The 18817-nt window shown below is 40.4% G+C and overlaps 1 protein-coding gene across 7 annotated transcripts in view; it reads right to left on the reverse strand.

Moving 5' to 3' along the window:
- The window catches only part of ATG4C (autophagy related 4C cysteine peptidase), a 34285-nt gene extending 16957 nt beyond the window's left edge, over positions 1 to 17328 (reverse strand). For 3 of the 7 annotated variants that reach the window (XR_006283159.1, XM_038413078.2, XM_043520334.1), the window contains exons 1-6: positions 17092 to 17239; positions 12372 to 12500; positions 7784 to 7867; positions 6828 to 7061; positions 2183 to 2513; positions 142 to 212 (exon numbers count right to left, since the gene is read on the reverse strand). Coding sequence is in view for 4 of the 7 variants with exons in the window: in XM_038413078.2 (XP_038269006.1) it covers positions 142 to 212; positions 2183 to 2513; positions 6828 to 7061; positions 7784 to 7867; positions 12372 to 12447 (796 nt within the window). In the remaining 3 variants the exon portion in view is untranslated. Of the gene's footprint in view, positions 1 to 141; positions 213 to 2182; positions 2514 to 6827; positions 7062 to 7783; positions 7868 to 12371; positions 12501 to 17091 lie in introns of all 7 variants that reach the window. The other 4 variants (XR_005294409.2, XR_005294410.2, XM_038413074.2 and 1 more) reach the window with 3 other exon arrangements.
- Positions 17329 to 18817: the final 1489 nt, after the last annotated feature.

Genomic DNA, 18817 nt, shown 5'->3' on the forward strand with positions numbered 1-18817 from the left:
TTCCAATTTTTAGATTTTCAAAACACATTGATAGCATTTAGTTTTTTCTTTTGAAATCATAATATTGTTGAGCACTAACTGTAAAGCATAAGTGAAGCACTTATAAAGTTGACTAAAACCTACAATAGCCACATCACTTACCTGTACAGTCCTGAGCAACATAGATAGTTATCCCTTGTAACTCAGGGTCTCTTGCTTCTTCAACAGCTTTTCTAAGTGCAAATAAAAGTTTTGCTAGAGTATTTCATTTCAAGAAATTAACAGTAAACTGAATTTAGATTCTTGATTTTTATAGAGATACTATTAACCTGAATTTAAAAGAAACTAATTTCAAAATATTCCAGTTTCTGATAGTTCACCTTTTAAACGGGGATCCCTTAAATAAAAATAAATTGAAGTTTATTTATTTTATTGTGGGGTTTTTTCAGCCACCCCTGTAGAATATGTCAAAGCCTTTCCAGCAAAAGCAGAAACTGACAGGCTATTAAGAAGAAGCAGTGAAAATGACAATACACAGAATGCGATTAAATGCACAAAATGAACTAACCACAACCACCCCCCCCCCACATACTTTTGGTTACAGTAATCTTTTGTCTTATTTGTAACTATAGGAAATACTAAATTTGCCAACAGAAAACGTGATTTTCAAGTTGATAGGGTTCCTTTAACTAACCTTCCAAGTAGTATCGGCTCAGTATGAACTGTTTTTCAGCTCACACAACTAACCTAAGAAGACAAGCTAAAGATATATAGAATTAGTTTCAGACATCTATTAGAACAAAAACTAACATTTGAACAGCTCCAAGGTTTCACTGAAACTTTTAAAAGGATAATTGCAATACTAAACTAGCCTCAGAAGAATAAGAGTAATGAACCTAAAGATTAAAAAGAAAATATATGTCGATAGTCTGAATCATGATCACCAGTGAAGGACATAATTTGTAAAGAAATTAAACTGTTCAAAATAAAAGCTTAGCCTTTGACTTCTGATATGTAATTGTATTAAATGGTCACTATCCCTTTATTTCACAATATATTGTGAAGAATCATTTATTACAGACATTCTCAAGTTATGGGAGAGCTATACATTCTCAGTACTGCAGTAAGGGAGAAGGGGAGTTCTAGGAAAGGAAAGCTTTGCAATGTTTGAATAATGGTAGGAATTATGTTGAAGGGAATGCATGATTTGATCATGTGGATCCTAAGCCAAATATACTTTTGCAAATTAGAAAATGGAGTAGTAGAAAATATTTGTTTTGAAATTTCACAAAAAAGTCAATTTCAGGTATCTACCACATGAAGAAAATATTACAATAACCTTCACCTGTCATAGCACAATGTAGTATTTCAATGTAGGCTCAATCAAGGAGAGTATACTTGTATATGAAATTATTCCAGCATCTACATAATTGTAGAAAAATTACATCTGAACTTTGACCTCTCATGCTTAGGTGACTTATTAATGATTCCGTTTATGGCTAAACTGGGACCCACCTAGAACATAAAGACTATAAAAAACAAAATCAGTAGTATCCAAAGAAATGGCACATAAAGGCACAGAGTACAGAGAAATTGGCCTTTTTTTTTTTTTTTTTACACTCGTATTGAATGTCAAAGATCCTTTACTTTTACTATAATATAATTATAATATTAATAGTCCCATACATTTACAGTTTCACAAGAATTTGATGTGTGCAAAGAAATGCTGAAAACATCAATTTTAGCTCTGACATTTCATTACACTATCAGTACATTACAGCCCCCAGGTTACAGTATAAAAAAAAAATCTATAATATTATGCATGTTCCAAGGTTGAAAGAGTGGTTAGTTTTTAGAACATTTCATTAAAGGTAGCCCTATTTAAAGATCAGGTATGGAGAGACCTTGGGTCTCTTGTTGCTCAGACTGGAGGAAAATAGGAATGTTTCAGAAATAAATGACAAGATTGGACAGAGGCTCATACTTCAGTTCCTGAAACTGCTATTTCCCTTCCTATCTCTAAAAAAAAAAAAAAAAAAAAAAAAAGCTCTTCTAAATTGCTAGTAACATGGACATGTTGCTAAGTCAATAATTAATGGTTAGGTGTCCAATTAATCTGAAGAATCTCAAGACACTTCTAAATGTTTCTCCCGTAACACTTAAGGCATTGTAATAATGAAGGACAATTTAAAGATATTTTTACCTTAAAATGTGTGCTACTATAGCAGGCCCATACCAGTCTCCAGCTGTTTTGCCAGACTTCTTTCCATATTCTATTAGCTGATGCAAGCCAAAAGATGCAGGTTGAGAATCTCCAAACCAAGAGATTATTTTTCTATGATAAACTTCATCTCTCATTTCACTGTCATCACAGTCTCTCTTTAGAGCTTCTTTATGATCATTTGACAGGACCCTGGGTTCTCTCTCCCCCGTAAGTGATGATTCAAATGATGCAGTCAGCTTTTTTACTGTGTGGCTAGTCCATGATTCAGAATCTGAATTTTCAATGTTCAGCGCACCCGGCCAGGTCCAGGCTGAAACAGAGTATTTCTTAAAGATATGTTTTACACTTCTTAACAGTAAGTTTTTTGTATAATTACTAAAAAAGTGCCAATTTTTAATAAAACCAATAATCTATGCTTTACACAGACATGCAAATGCTCTGCTGAGAATATAGGCAAAAAAAATTTCAACTCAGGATAATATGGTTGTGCTATTTTTATTTGTGCGAGAGAAAGGAGGAAGCAACGAAGACACTAGCCACATTACATTTCTTTCTTAGCCATTAATGCTAGCAGGATTTTCCAGGAGAGGATATAGTAGACTCTGCAGACTTAAACAGTTAGGGTATAATTACAAGATAGAGATCAGGGGAATTTACATACCATCAACACAATAAGTTAAGGTTTCAGAGTAGCAGCCGTGTTAGTCTGTATTCGCAAAAAGAAAAGGAGTACTTGTGGCACCTTAGAGACTAACAAATTTATTAGAGCATAAGCTTTCCGATGAAGTGAGCTGTAGCTCACGAAAGCTTATGCTCTAATAAATGTGTTAGTCTCTAAGGTGCCACAAGTACTCCTTTTCTTTTTACAATAAGTTAACTATTTAATACATGTAAAAAGGTTCAACTGATAGTTATCCAAGTCAAAGCCTTTGATGACTGATTCTTTTTTTCTTTCTTGTTTGTTGATTCCTAAGACAAGTTTATGGAGAAGAATTCTTATAATTTTTTTTTAAACAGGGATGTAGAATTCTTATATGAACAGAAGAACCATTCTCCCAAACAATGTTCAAAATGCTTATCAGTCAAAAAAAGGTCAGCAGAGTGAGACTCCAGAACATAAGATTTGTCAAACAAAGTAAATTGTAACGTCTGTCTATACTAGATAACAGAACTGTTTCAAGGTTAGCTATTGTAGCAAAGCACGTTTCTGGTACTGCTTTTTCTGTAACAGTTTGCCTTACACGCAGTGTCCACATTACTAGCCTAGTTGGTGTAAACCGGTTCAGCATGTCAACACAACACTAATAATTCACTAACGCTTCTCTTACCAGTATATTGTGGGTCCCTCCCAATAGGTCCCAACAAAGCCTAAACTGACATTGGCCAGATGCTATAACCTCCTCCAGATTCTCCCAATAAACTACTATGATGCATCTTCAATACAAAATTCAACTGCACATCAAACTTAAGATATGGGATGATGTACAATGAATTTAGTATCAAAATAAAAAAAAGTACCAATTGTATTATTAATATTAATAAAAATCTCATCTTTAGTTTAATCTGAAATTGCTACAGAACTTCCATCAGAGTGCCACGGAATCCAGAAGTCCTGAGGCAGAATTTAGCTCCAGCTTGCCACAAAGTACAAAGGCTATTGATTAATAGAAATGCACCGTGCAAGGGATACAAATGGAAATGATAATGCTGACATCAGAATATTGCCACCTGACTAAGATTTGTAAGTAGTACCTTTTCACTATTTTATGGTGGTAGATGTAAAGTGAACATGTGACAGATCATTTGTAAATTGCATACAAGATAGTCAGATTGCACAATTTTTTTTAAAACTCAAGTTTTATTTAGCTTTAAAATGGTAAAAACTAAAGCTACCAGCATGTGTACTGTGTCTGAATATAATGTCCTCTGTTGCACTTTGTCTAATGCAAATACCAGATAGACTGTGGGCAGAGAAAATAGAGGAAGCCATTGGAGGGACTATAAATGGTGGTACAGGTGTGTATGAGGTCTGGGTTGTCACTGTTAGCTCAGAAAGCAGGTCTGTGGATGTACAGCTCTTTGGGACAAATAGGAGAGGGGCATTCTAGAGATGGGAAGCATCATGAGGGAATCACTGTTAAAAGGGCAGTTGCTGGAATAAGGCTGGTAGTAGCATTGCTACTGGTAGAGGCAGTAAATTAGAGCTGATCCTCCTCCTTGATTGCAGATGCTTTTACAGACCTCCAGTCTTCTTTCCAATAAACAGACAAGAGGCCTGTAAAAACAACTGGAAATGAGAAGACACAAGAATCATGTGAGCTGCCAGCTCTGTGGCACTAACAAGCGTACCATGGATCACAGTTTGACAACATCTGCTCTAATATGTACAAGAGAGACAGATTTCAGTCATAGGAAGTGACTTACTAAACTCTGGCCTCATATTAAGCCCTTCAGAGGAAGATTCAGAAATCAAGGAAGATGCAAATGTAACAGAAAGATGAAATGGACTTAGTTGTTCCTGAACCTTGACATCTCAAGCTGCCATATTTGTGTACATACCACAAAATTAAATGTAAAACCTTCCAAAACATAAAAATTAAAAATAGAAACTTATTGACAACATCATACTGCGGTATTTGGAGCATTTCACGTAGCTGTGGAAAGATACGCGGTTTAGCTATTAGTGGCATTTAAGTTTTTCTTTTTGGTTAAAAGAAAATACTATTAAAAAAATCTCCAGAAAAGGATCCACAACCAATGAAAGATTTCATATGAAGATGTAAATACAACACATTTCAGTTACCCCAATTTCACCAAAAGCTTTTCTAAAGGAGATTTACTATCCCTTGAGGGCAGGGTGATGACAGAAGATTTTCATGTAGACTAGACATGTCTTCTTTCCCTTTACAGATGGGCTCCCACAGAAATGGGGGAGCTTGGGAGCTCCAAAGTAGTGCTGCTCATGACTCAAAAGTGAGGATACATAGTGGATACTACAAGAATTATTTTTAAGTGCAGTTTTTAAAAAATACTCTTTAGATTAAGACTAGTCAAGACGCTTTTGTTTTGGTAATGTTAAACTGGGCCACTCCTACAGCCTCACCTGCATATTCATGTTTAGTGTTCTATCCAGATTGTGCAGGGTTTTAAAAAAAATTAAATAGATTTGTGCGCAACAAAAGCTGTATTTATGGGGAAACTGGGGTAGGATCAGTGGATAAGCCATCTCAAAACACAATAATTTCATATGTTTGGATTTTGGGGTTGGGGCAAATGGAACATAATATTTAATCAGACAAAGTGCTTACAACAAAAAGAATGCTAGCTATGTCAACTCCACAGTTCAATTTTGCTATTGGACCACTAAAGAATAGTCAAAATTGCATTTTCTGGTGTGGTGGTTTTAGGGCTTTATAAGAACCATGCAAGATTTGATTCTTGGCTTACATAATATTTGCAAAATATTACTGAGCTGGACCTTCAGAATGCTATGTTTTTTATGTTAGTTATAAATACAACCCTCATAGACCACCAAATCGCTGAATAAACAAAACAACATACTCCCTTGCAATAAACCAGAGTTTGGGACTGACAAGGTTGAAAGGTCTTTGACAATGGGGGACAGCCAACTCAGCACAGGAATTGATCAACAGGGAACGGATACATGTATTATAGAAGGGATGGAAGGAAAGAGGATGAAATACGAGAAGGTGGCTGGCTTGCAGACCTAGTGGTACTGAAAAACTACCATGCAGGAAATAGATTTGTATTTCCAGTCTATCACCTCTTGGGTTTGAAAAGACTGGGGAGAGCATGGAGAGGTCATATGCTCAACCCCAGAAAGCAGTCAATTTTCCCCAAAGGAGACTGCGGCTGTAAGACAGTATATCTTGAAAGAACAAGGTTAAGATAAGAAAACACAAAGGGAAGCAGAAAAATAACTTTTCCAAGCCCCACCAGGGAAAAAAATAGTGAACGGTGCAGATAATAGATTAGAAACTTGTTAACCCTCTCTCATGATACAAGAATTAAAGAAAATTGAAAGATGACAAATTTAAATCTGATGAAGGAAATACTTTCTGCACATAGCCCACAATTAGGCAGTGGAACTCATTACTGCAAGATATCACTGAGGTCAAGAACCTACTAGGTTTCCAAAAAGGATTGAACATTTACATGGATAACAAGAAGATGCAGTTACTGAAGTAAAGGTCCGTGTTTTGTTTTATTTTTTAGTTAGGAGTTTTGAAATGGACATAAACTTTCATACTTCAGCCATAAGCTAACCTTTGGATAATAAGGGTTAGGAAGAAATTTTTGTTGTGGACAAAACTAACTTCTACAGGGTTTCCTGCAGCTTCCTTTGAAGCAGCTAGTATTCACCATCATCAGAGACTGGTTCCTGGACTAGATAGACCATTAGTCTAATCCAATAAAGCAATTCCTATATTCTTATAAAGCAGTCCAGAATCAAAAGCAAGCAAGCACTTTAGCTAGCTAAGTTTAGTGGATGCATATGCGAAGGCTGATACATGTTCCTCATCATTAACAAAGGGCCATCTGCATCCTGATGCTTGGTTCTACCTCCTGACAAAACCAAAAATGATCTACTCTTCATGCTTACCTCTACCAAGAAAATGAAGCACAAGCCCTTGAGCCAGCAGCATCTGGCCAGTTCTCAGTGTACAACCCCAACCACAGTCTGTTGTCAAAGCAGATTCTTTTATCTGAGGAAAGTCCTCTCTGTAAGTCAACCATATTCTAGAAATAAAATCTTTACGAAACTCTTCTACATTTCCAGAAATGACTTTGTCAACTATATCCAAGCAGGATCCATCTGGAGAGAGTTCACTGTGTTCTGCAAGACAGACATAACACAAGTTACAGCTTTGAAATTAACTGACACAGGACTTTTATTAATTAAAATAAAATTATACTATTAAAAAATAGGAATTCCCTAGGAGACTACAGTATCTCCTGAGCAACAAGTAGCGAAACTTGAGGAGAAACATAAAAGGTATATAGCAGCTGAAACAAAGAATGATTCAGGTAGCAGCTGTCAATTGAAACAGCCATTTTAAGGCTGTAGCTGCTTGGTCCTACTAAATATAAGTGGCCAAACTGAGAAAGGCATGCTGGGAAAATGGTTCCCATAAGAGGGCAAATTTGCACAAGAAAGAGTTAACAGGGACTAAGAAATCATCAAGGAAGGTGTTACTTTGATGTTGGTATTACCATTTCATTCTCCTGAACAAGGCTTAGTTTATGCAGTACCTTTGATTAAGCCTCAGTTCCCATTTTACAGATGAGTAAACTCAAGCATAGGTTATAAAATTTATGCACACAAAGGATGAAGTCTGATTTGACAATGGCTGGGTTCTCTGGCCTATGTGCGAACAGTGGGATGGGGCAGGTATTAAGACTGGTTTTGGAAACTTAACTGAGAATATTCTAGCTTTTCCATATTTAAATTGTGAACTTTAATTCTCTATAAATAAAGGTTTTGGTAGATGATTACAAAGACTTCACAGAGCAGTGCCAAAATGGGATCAGATCTAATTAAATTCTTTACACACTTACCATCAGACTTGAAATGGTAACATTTTCCCAGCAAGAAGACAGCAGAATTTCTGCTAAAGTAAGTTTTTGTTTTCAATACCCAACCTAAAAGAGATACAAAGCAAACAAAAGTTTGTGGCTGAAATATTTCAAAACACTTCCAAAAGCATTTGATTATACAAAAAGTCACACAAGTTAGTAAGAACATAGAAACACCACATTGGAATTGGAATTATTTTATAGATTGAATAATATAAACAGGTTCTACTGTTAAGACACATGAATGGATTTAAAGTCAACAAGCTTAAAGTAACTTAGCCCTTGTAAATACAATATCACCCACATAAGGTGTTATGCAACCTGAAAATTGCATAGGTAAGCACTGAAGTCATGAAATACAAAAGTTAAGTTTGAACTTATGTTAACTCTGCCTTTTTGCATGAACTCATTACTATTAGTTTAATTTTGTGATTTTTTTAAATTATATTAATTTTTTTTAAATTATATTAAAATACCCAAGTTAAGCTTCCAACAGCAATACTAAAAAGCCACATTGCACATCCTGCAAAGTTTTACTGTATACATTTAGTCACAAGATTAAGATGCATATTTGAGAAAAACAGGAATAAAAAAATATATATGCGCAAAATGGGTGAGTTAATGTTGCTGTCAGAACTTCAACACTTACATACTTCATTGAGAAACACAATAGTGTAACATATAGCCACAAAGGGTAGAATTAAGGTTCCATATTTAATCTTAACTACTGCACGTCCTGATTTGAATATTTATTAGCAAGCATTGCACCAACTTCCCCCCCCCCCCCCATTTAGGCCCAAATCCTGCACTCTTCACTCAAAAATTACTCCCGCTGACTTAAGACGTAAATTTTGACCTCAGGCCTTGAGGGGAAATGGGAAGATAAAAGCTAACTAATTTTTCGTGACCAAGTTTTGAAATTTGCCTACTTCTGAATTGTTTTGAGAGATAAGAGACAAAGGGTGAAATCCACACCCCATTGACTTTGATGGAGACAGGATTCGACCCAGAGTCTTAACTTTATCAAAATACACTGTCAATGAGAACTGCTCATACTGAGGCCTGATCTACAACTAAAAATTAGATAGACCTACCTCTGTCACTCAGGGCTGTGAAAAATTTTATGCCCTAAGTCCCATGGCTATGTAGACCTAACCCCTCAGTGTAAATACATTCTTCCATCAACCTAGCTACGACCTCTTGGACAGGTGGGTTAATTACACTGACAGAAAAGCCCCTTCTATCGATGTAAGAAGCATCTACACTACAAGCACTACAGCAGTGCTGCTGTAGTCTTACACATAGGGCATGGCTACATTTGCAGATGTAGAGCGCTGAGAGTTAAACCAGCCCTCGGAGAGCACAGTAGGGAAAGCACTGCAGCGTGTCCACACTGTCAGCTGCAAGCGCACTGGCATGGCCACATTTGCAGCGTTATTGGGACTGGTGTATTATGGGCAGCTATCCCACAGGGCACCTCTTCCCATTCTAGCGCTGTAGCTTGTGGGAAGGGGGCAGGAGGTGCGGGGCATTCTGGGTCCTGTCCCAACGCCCCACGATGTATTGCTTTGCATCCCAGCTATCCTTGTGCTTCTATCCACATTTAGCGCCATTTTTCAACGTTTTTTGTTCTGTATGCTCTGTCTTCCCTTTCGTTCTGCGGGAATGGATCCTGAAGTGCTGAGGAATATGCTGATGGGTCTTGCCAGTACGTCACGTTTGGCAGTCAAGTTACTCCTTAAGCTACAAGCTGACAGCGAGGAGTCTGACGATGTCAACTCGCATAACGCATATGACATGAGATTGCTTGTGGCATTCACGGATATGCTCACCACCGTGGAATACCTCTTTTGGGCTCAGAAAACAAGCACTGAGTGGTGGGACCACATCGTCATGCAAGTCTGGGATGACGACCAGGGGCTGCAGAACTTTCAGATGAGAAAAGCCACTTTCATGGGACTGTGTGGTGAGCTCGTCCTGCTGGTGGAGAAGCTGGCGGCTATTGCAATCTGGAAGCTGGCAACTCCAGACAGCTACCTATCGGTCACTAACCAGTTCGGAGTGGGAAAATCGACCGTTGGAATCGCGTTGATGCAAGTTTGCAGGGCCATTAATTGCATCCTGCTCAGAAGAACCATGGCTCTGGGTAACGTGAATGACATTGTGGCTGGCTTTGCACAAGTGGGTTTCCCTAACTGCGGAGGGGTGATAGATGGGACTCATATTCCAATTCTGGCACCAGCCCACCGAGCTTCTGAGTATATTAAACGGAAGAGGTATTTCTCTATGGTTCTCCAGGCACTTGTGGATCACTGTGGACGTTTCATTGACGTTAACGCAGGCTGGCCCAGAAAGGTGCATGACACGTTTATTTTTTTCCCAGACCAGAAAAATCACCGTAGGGGAAATACCCCTGTGATCCCTGGAGGCCCCGCTTACCCTTTAATGCCGTGGCTCATGAAACCCTACACAGGGAGCCTTGACAGCAGCAAGGAGAGGTTCAACAACAAGCTGAGTCGGTGCAGAATGACTGTGGAGTGTGCTTTTGGCCGTTTAAAGGGGGGGGCTGGCGCTGTCTGTATAGGAAGCTGGACCTGGCTGATGACAACATCCCCGTGGTTATATTAGCGTGCTGCACCCTCCATAACATTTGCAGAAGAAAGGGTGAAAGATTCATTCAGGCATGGAACTCAGATGTTCAACACCTGGAGGCTGAATTTGAACAGCCAGAGAGCAGGGCTATTAGAGAAGCCCAGTGCAGGGCTGCAAGGATTAGGGATGCCTTGAGGGAGCAATTTGAGCCTGAAAGCCACCAGTAATGTTTGGTGCCCTGCATGGGAGTGAAGTGCAGTAGTTCCAATGTTAGTAGGAATCTGTGCTTGCTACACTGACTTGCAGTGCCTGTTGCTTTCCTGGGCTAAGGTATCTTTTACTTAATGCAATAATAAAGAACGTTTTCAAAGCCAAAAAAGCCATTTATTTAAAAGAAGATTCATTTATTGAAAAGAAACAACTGCTTGGGAAACAGAAAGGGCAAAGGGACGGGGTGGGGAACTGTTCAATCACAGATTTGCTTGTCCTGTTTTCATATTCAGCCTTCCTGTCTGGAGTGCTGCGCTTCAGGCTGGCTAAAATGCATGGTGATGAGGGCTGAGTGCAGTGGATAAGGGTCGTAGTTTACAGGGCTGGGTGGTGAAGCTAAAGGTGTTGGAGGCAGCTAGTGGTGATAAGAACCCGGATGTTGGGGAAAGTGGGTTGGAGGTGACATGGAGGCACAAGGGAAAGAGTTTTGGGACAAGGGCTGCGGGGGGAGGAAGGTGTAACAGTAGTGCTCCACCTGCATGGCAACAAGCACCTGGATTGAGTCTGCTTGGCACTCCATATTGCTTATCAGCCGCTCAGTTCTTTGGTGCTGGTGCTCCGCATTCTGCTGGCAGAACCTCCTTTTACTCTCTCTCTCCACTCCTGCGCTTTTTGATTTTCATGAAGGGACTGCTGCATTACTTCATGCAGCATGTCCTCTTTGCTTCTACATGGCCTCTTCCTAATTCTTTGAAGTCTTTTGGCCGGTGATAACACGGACAGGTGAGATCTCAAGGTTGCATCTGTAAAAGGATCCCTGCATGTCAGGGATGCAGGGTTACTGAGTTACTAGTAACTGCATCCCTGTCATGGCCCCTTTCCAACATGTTCCTTGATATCTGTCTTAAGGCATCGTAATTCCTACGGCTGGAGCGCAGATGGGACCGGACAGCTTCCTTCCCACAAACACTGATGAAGTCCAGCACCTTGCCATTGCTCCATACCGGAGATCGCCTGGTGCGTGGAGGCATGGTCATCTGGAAAGATGCACTGAGAGCACTCCACGCCTTGCTAAGCAAACAGAAAGGGTATATTCAAAGTTCCCAGAGAATTTAAAGGGCGGGTCTGACGATTTGTCATCTGACGGCAGGACAGTAGAGTTCAAAGTGACAACCAGAGTGGGTAGAACAGGCATCGTGGAACACTTCTGGAGGCTGGTAAGAGCGCATTAACAGATCAGGGCGTCCACACTGGTACTGCGGCGCTCCAGCCAGGGTGCACCAAGCGTTATGCCAATCACGAAGGTGGATTATCAGGAGCGCTCCAGCCGCAGAGTCAGGGTGCTCTACGTGCCTTGCCAGCGTGGATGCGTTGTGAGTTAGGGTGCACTGGGCTGCTTTAATGAGCTCTAACTCGCAAGTGTAGACATGCCCATAGCCTGATTTTACAACTTCTCTGTTTAAAATCCTACACAAAACTGTCATGTCATCTGTGCTTAATGCCAATCTGTTTTTCTGATCCAAGTCAGTCACTGAAAAAACAAATCCTTAAAATATTTAAATTGAAAGACAACATCTAAATGAGTTTGTTTTCCCAGATTGTTTAGTTTATTGTTGAAGAACAAATTGGTTTCAAAGTCCAAGTTACATTCTTGATTAATACACGTATACAAATACACTTACTGTGTGAAATCTTGGCTCCCCATTGAAGTCAATGGCAAAACTATTGACTTCAATGGAGTCAGGATTTTATCCACTGTTTCACTTACTGTATTTCATATTGTGCCATGCAGACATGAACTTTGATTTTAGCTTTTCCACTTCATCTGTCCCTGTGGCCTCCATATTCAAATTCTAGAGAAAAAGCCATCACTGTCTTGCAAGACATGAATTTGTCACTGCAAACACAAAAAACAAAATATAACTATGGGCATAGAGTATACATTGTATAGTATCACCAGCATACTTAACCTAATATGACCAGAAACAATAAAACTTTCAGAATCCTCCACTTCCAGGGACTGAAAAACAATCACATGTTCTATGAATGTGTAATAAAAGCATTTAATTCCAAATATACAATAAAACTACTGTACAAAGCTAAATAAAATATGTCCTCCATCGGCTCTATATTCCACAAACTGATCTAGATCACATAGACCACACTAGTGTATGTAACCTCACACTCAAGTTTCAATTTGTAGTTAGAGCGGAATGCTTGAATCCCTATATTAGAGAGTTTTGTAAGTTTATTTTGCTCACATCTAGGATTCTGAGCACATAAAAATAATATAAAAACAACTTTTAAAAAAAGGATACTGCAGTGTTGGTTTCAGATACAAACCAGACCTTTCCAATGCAGAGAGAGAGAGAGAGAGAGAGAGAGAGAGAGTGTGTGTGTGTGTGTGTGTATTGATGAGGACGTGGTGTTGGAGTGGGGAGACAGGTGGGATGGAAGACAAAGAGGAAGATGTTGAGCTTGTGGAGGAAAAGGTAGAAAATAGTTACTGAAAACAGGTTTTATGTGTAACAGAACTGAGACTATTTTGTATAGAAACAATTTGTTATAGAAGATTGTAAAATTAAATTTATTTTGCAACAGTATTTATTCTATCAATACTTTCTAGAGATCTTTTATAGTGTACTTTACAGCACCTCTAATCGCATGTGCAGGCTAATTGCAGTTTCCTTTCTACTTTTATCTTGTTTTGTACAAAAAAGACAAAAAGGGTTTTCAAACATATATTTTATGTATTCGGTCTAGTTATGTTGCTAGAATGTGATCATTTTAGCAACATAACTAGACCAAATACATAAAATAGTGGGAGCAGTGATTACCTTACAAACTAGTTCACTTAATGTTTTACAAAGCTACTTACAAGTTGTCAAGAAAAGGAAACTGATTCCTGGAATAATCAAACAATGAATACTTACTAACATGTTAGAAGCTGCAGCACAAACTGATTCAGCTTTCAAATGCCCCATTTCTTTATAATACATAAAAGTGGCATACTACCCTCACCTGATTTTTTTCTTCTCCTAAGAAGTCTGAGAGAACTGAACAGAACTCCCTGGGTAGTCTGTCCATCAGTGCCTCTTAGCAGGAAAGGTTGCTATTGAACAATACAACTGCCCAAATTGCACATGCTTTGCCAATAAATAGAGGACTTCAGTTTCTATAGTTGTCAAGCTGGCACCTTTCACCAGAAATACATTTACTTTAAAATACTTGGTTGAGGAGCATTTTCTTGCCCATGCTAAGTTTTAACAAAAGGCTGAACGAATTAACAGTCCCTGCTGCAAAACCAAACTTTTCTAGCCTTGAAAATGGATCTTGGCATTATAGGTACATTATTATAGTCATTGTCCTCTTTGTAGCCAAGTAGGATAATTCACTTAGTGTTTTATCAAAGAGGGCTTACTATTATAATTAAATGGCTTGAGACGTGGGCAACTCCATCACTGACATTAAATCCACTTTCTTTCCCTTAAAAGTTTGGAAATTGAAAGCCAAAACTCCCCTTCACATGAGAGGCTCTCCACTGGGAGCAGGATCTGAACAAAAATGAGTGGGACGAGGCTGTATTACCTTACTCCCTCCACCTTGGAGAAGACGCATTTAACTCTGGGCAGCCAGCACCAAGGAAAGTCCTGATAGCATAACTCTGATGAAGTTATGTCAGTGATAAGGATGGAGAAGAGATGTCAAGTTCCTCAGAACCAGTGAGAAGTTACAAGGCATTGTGTCTGCAGAGCTCTGTACAGTTGGAGGTGAAAATGCAGCCTATGGCACAAGAGTGTAAACACTGTCATGTTATTCTCTTCATCCCCATCCATGGAATGATTTGGGAGGAAACTTGTCAAACATCCCCTTCTAAGTTTTTTTCTTCCCCACAGAAAGGGGCAATTCTGGTATTAGTTTTCATTTTGTTCAGTCGCATAAACCAAGAAATAAATTAACGACTATTTTACTAATAGAAACACAGCAAACAAAGCTTCATAAAGAGTGATAACTCAACATTCTTTCCTTTATTAACCAGGTCTGTGTGTGTGTGCACGCGCGCGTTTTGGAGGAAAATTAAGAAAGAAAGAAAAGTGTGTGGACAAGTAACAGGGATAATAGTCGTAACTATCTGAGGGAGCTAGAGATTAGCTTCTTTGTGATTCTGTTATTGCTCTCATAGGATCAATCAAGGATGGTCATTTATGGCAACCAATGACCTCTATAGTTATAAAAGCTCTCTCTGCTTAACCTCGGGAATGAAAGTAACTCTAGTATTCTGAAGAGAAACATAAATCTTGTTTTCCCCTAAAAGATGCTACTCACACTGGGACACTTTTCTTTTTACCCTCATACATTTCTTTCCTAGAAATCCTCCTGTCTTTAGTATAACATTGAAAAGAATACCAAGTTCAAAGAACCAAATTTTTCACTTTGGGAGAAAATACACTGGGCTATTCAATTCTCATGCTGATAGGAATCAGGAGCAACTCTACTGAAATCAGTGGAGTTATAGCAATAAAAGATCAGTGTGAGAAGAGAATCAGGCCAAACAGATACTGCTTGCTGCAAGCCCCGTCTAAAACCTAGAGCTTCTGTTCTCTACAAAAGGTTTATTATAAATTTGAGAAGTTGTCTAATAAGAAACATTATTAATATAATCCTACAGTACAGAGTACCAGAAGATACCATACACACAAAATTCTCTGAGTGTTATCAGGCTCCTAGGTACTGTGGAAAGTTTTTACTGACTTTTTACTAACAGCCTAATTTATTAACTAACTAATTTAGCGACAGAAGAGCAAGCTTTAATCTACTCTGCTTTATGCATCACCACTAAGATCGCAAGAGAAATTCTGGATTCCAGGTTCTTTATTATTGGTGATGTGAGAAGAAAAAAGAACCCAGTTTGTTTTTCAGAAGAGATTGTACTTGCAGTAATGACAGTGTTCAAAATTCATATGGAAGCCATTGGCAGAGACTAAATATGGAATGCCAAAATATCATTTTTACAGTCACTTTTCTAACAAAAACCACACATTCAGACAGTCAATAAATTACACTCTGATAAATGTAACGGGTATTTCAAAACAGTATCCTTGAAGGGCAGGTAAGAACAAGTTTATTTTTCCTCAGACAAAAATAGAACATTTTACCCATTCAGGATTTAATGCTGAGTAAAAGCTTTTGACAAGCAGACCTTTAGCAACTGTTTCAGATTATCCTTTGGTACTTAAATTGGCAGAAATTAGTGCCAGTTCTGCAAACTACACTTGTTAGTAACTTCATTGAAAGAAAAGAGATGCTGATTCTTCTGGGATTTGTTTGCTCTGAAGGCTCTTGAATGTTAGTATCGGACTGTTGAAAGCATGAAGGATGTCACGCTGCATTTTTTTATGCTCTTAAGCATAAAGAGCTATTCACAACTTTATTTTGTACTACAAAATATAACAGGCTAGGTACTTAGAAGACATCATAGATACACGTGCACTTTATGAACAAAGTTTACAGGCGCTTGCTTTGAATGATAAAGAGTGGAGAAGGGGAAAAGATGAACAGTACAATAATGAAATATCAACGTATACATACTGACTTAATTTTTTTAAAACCCTTGAAGGTATTAAGTATTAGGGGGTAGCTGTGTTAGTCTGTATCCATAAAAACAACAAGTCTCCTGGTGGCACTTAAAAGACTAAGGTTTATTTGGGCATAACTGAAGAAGCATTTTTTTTTACCCACAAAAGGTTATGCCCAAATAAATCTGTTAGTCTTTAAGGTGCCATCGGCCTCCTTGTTGTTCTTGAAGGTACTGAAAACTTTGCTTGCTCACTCATCAACAGCAAGTGAGCAGCTCTCTCTGGTGAGGCCTAAGCCATCAACTGCTACCGAATTTAAGCTCTTGTTTCAAGAGCACCAGAGTTTGCAGCCCTTGTAGAATGGACGTACTGCATCAAGGCTACGTCTAAACTACAGACCTTACAGCTGCGCCGCTGAAAGGTTTCCCATGTAGCCGCTCTAAGCCGCGCCCTCCTGCTGGCACAATTAAACCACCACCAAGTACTGCCTCACCCAGGGCAGCCTCTTTGCTCCCCTTCCCTTGGGGGGGGGGGGGGGTTGCTTCCCGGGATGGAAAAGCAGGTTAAGATCTGAACCTGCTCCCCAGGCTCCAAAGCTGAAGCAGACAGGAAGACGCATGCCTCTCACTAAACATCCCTCTCCCACCTCACTGGGGCAACCAAAGCCACGCTCCCCAAGGCACCGAGGCATGCACCCCGGGGCGCCCAGCCAGCCTCCCGATGACACAGCGACAGTCAGACTCCCCCGGCGCTGGCTGTCCCGGTCCCCCCGAGGGGCGCTCGCGCCACCCGCTCCCGCTGCCCCGACCCCATGGGGGCCCGCAGGAGCCACGCTCGCCCCCTCCAGCCTGCGGGCAGGACCCGGACGCTCCCTCCACCCCAGCTGACGGACGGGAAAGGGGAGCCGCTCACCCCGCTCGCTCCGGCACCGCGCGCCCCGGCTGGCCCCTCGCGGCCGCCGTACGGCTCAGAAGCCCTTAGCGCCCCAGAGTCCAGAACCTCCGGGGCCTCCACTTCCGGCCGCCGGTCACGGGACACCTTCAGCCGCGCTGGACACGCCAGCGACTACAAGTCCCAGCATGCCCTGCTCCCGGCGGGAGAAACAGCGCGCGCGGCATGCCGGGAGCTGTGTTCTCTGGGGTAGTTATGTCCCCGCTCGGCCGCGGTTACAGCATTTTTGCTCCGCGTCGCTGGCGCCGCCCCTTTTGGAGGCGAGGGCGGCTCATTTGCATGTTAAAAGCACCAGAGCAGCGTCAGGTGTAATCGCCCCCTAATGCAACGTCCGGCCTCCCTGGAGCCAGACTAGCAGTAACTCCAGAAGCTTGATTTTCAGCACTGGCCAGGGGGAATGTCTCCTCTGATTGGCTGCCTTCCCTACGTACCTGTCTCCTGTGGAGGAGCAGCCAATCATAATAATACCTAGCTCTTGCATATTCATCAGAAAGCGCTCAAAGCTCTTTACACAAGGAGGGTAAGTATCGTTTCCCCCCATTTTATACCCAAGCACCGGATGGTGAAATGACTTGCCTAAGGTTACCCAGCAAGTGCATGGCAAAGCCTGGGCTTGGCTGTATAACTCCTGAGTCCAAGTCTAGTGCCCTCTCCACTAAGCACCACTGCCTCCCAATCAGAACTGCTGCAGGGGAAGCTAGTACTCCTCCCAGAGAAGAGAAGAGATGTTGGGGGGGGGGGGAGAGGGAGCAGCCCAGAACATTTTCACAGCAAGAGAGGAGGCAGCAGAAAATGTCCATCAGTTCAAGGTAGTTCTACTTTTTTTTTTTCCCTCCAAAAAATAGGTCAGTCTGTTTTTCCTTTCCACCAGTGCAACATCAAGTCTGGGAGAGAAGAGGTCCCTGCTGCAGCTGCCAGCCCAATCCTGGAAGCGGGGGTGAAAAGCCCTCAAAATTGCAGAAGGAGTAGAGATGTGCTGAGGGGCAAGGTGCAGATAAATGGTGGGGCAGAATTAATTGCTGGGCTAGGCAGTGGAACACAGAATTAGTAAACATTTGGGGAGAAACTGGAAGTTCTGCACCATCAGATGGCATTTTCACACAAATCTTTGTCATTTGATCTCAACTGTCTTCTAGTAAGAGCTCCTGTAGCAGGGGCCAAAAATCACCTTACTCTATAAAGTTTGGGAGACTTGGTGATACTGTAAAACACATGAGCGGGGAGAGAGAAGGGGTGCAGAGGAAATTCAAAAAATAGAAAGACAGGACAATAAACAATAGAATATTTTAAAAATTGTTTGCCATTTTTGGCCCAATCTCATGATTTTTGGGCATCCGGCTCATGATTTTTGAATTTATGGGATTGACAATTGTTCTAAAGATACTATATAAGTAATAGATTCCTGCGTTCCTTGTGTTCCCATTCCACTAGGGACAGGTTTGGGTGCATAAGGAATACATTACATGCCCTCTCTTTGCACTATTTCCTTCTACTGGATAAAAGATAGGAAGTGAAAGTCTTAAGGGACCTGAAACTCAGGGAAGTGTCATACAAAAAGTGGAAATGAGGTTGAATTACAGTGGATAAATATATATTAAAAAAACCCCACAAGCCTTTAGGGACAAAATTAGAAAGGCCAAGGCAAAAACTGGAGACTAAACTAGCTAGGGACTTAAAGGGTAGCAAG

The sequence above is a fragment of the Dermochelys coriacea genome, chromosome 8 (assembly GCF_009764565.3).
Source record: "Dermochelys coriacea isolate rDerCor1 chromosome 8, rDerCor1.pri.v4, whole genome shotgun sequence".
Classification (NCBI taxonomy): Eukaryota; Metazoa; Chordata; order Testudines; family Dermochelyidae; genus Dermochelys; species Dermochelys coriacea.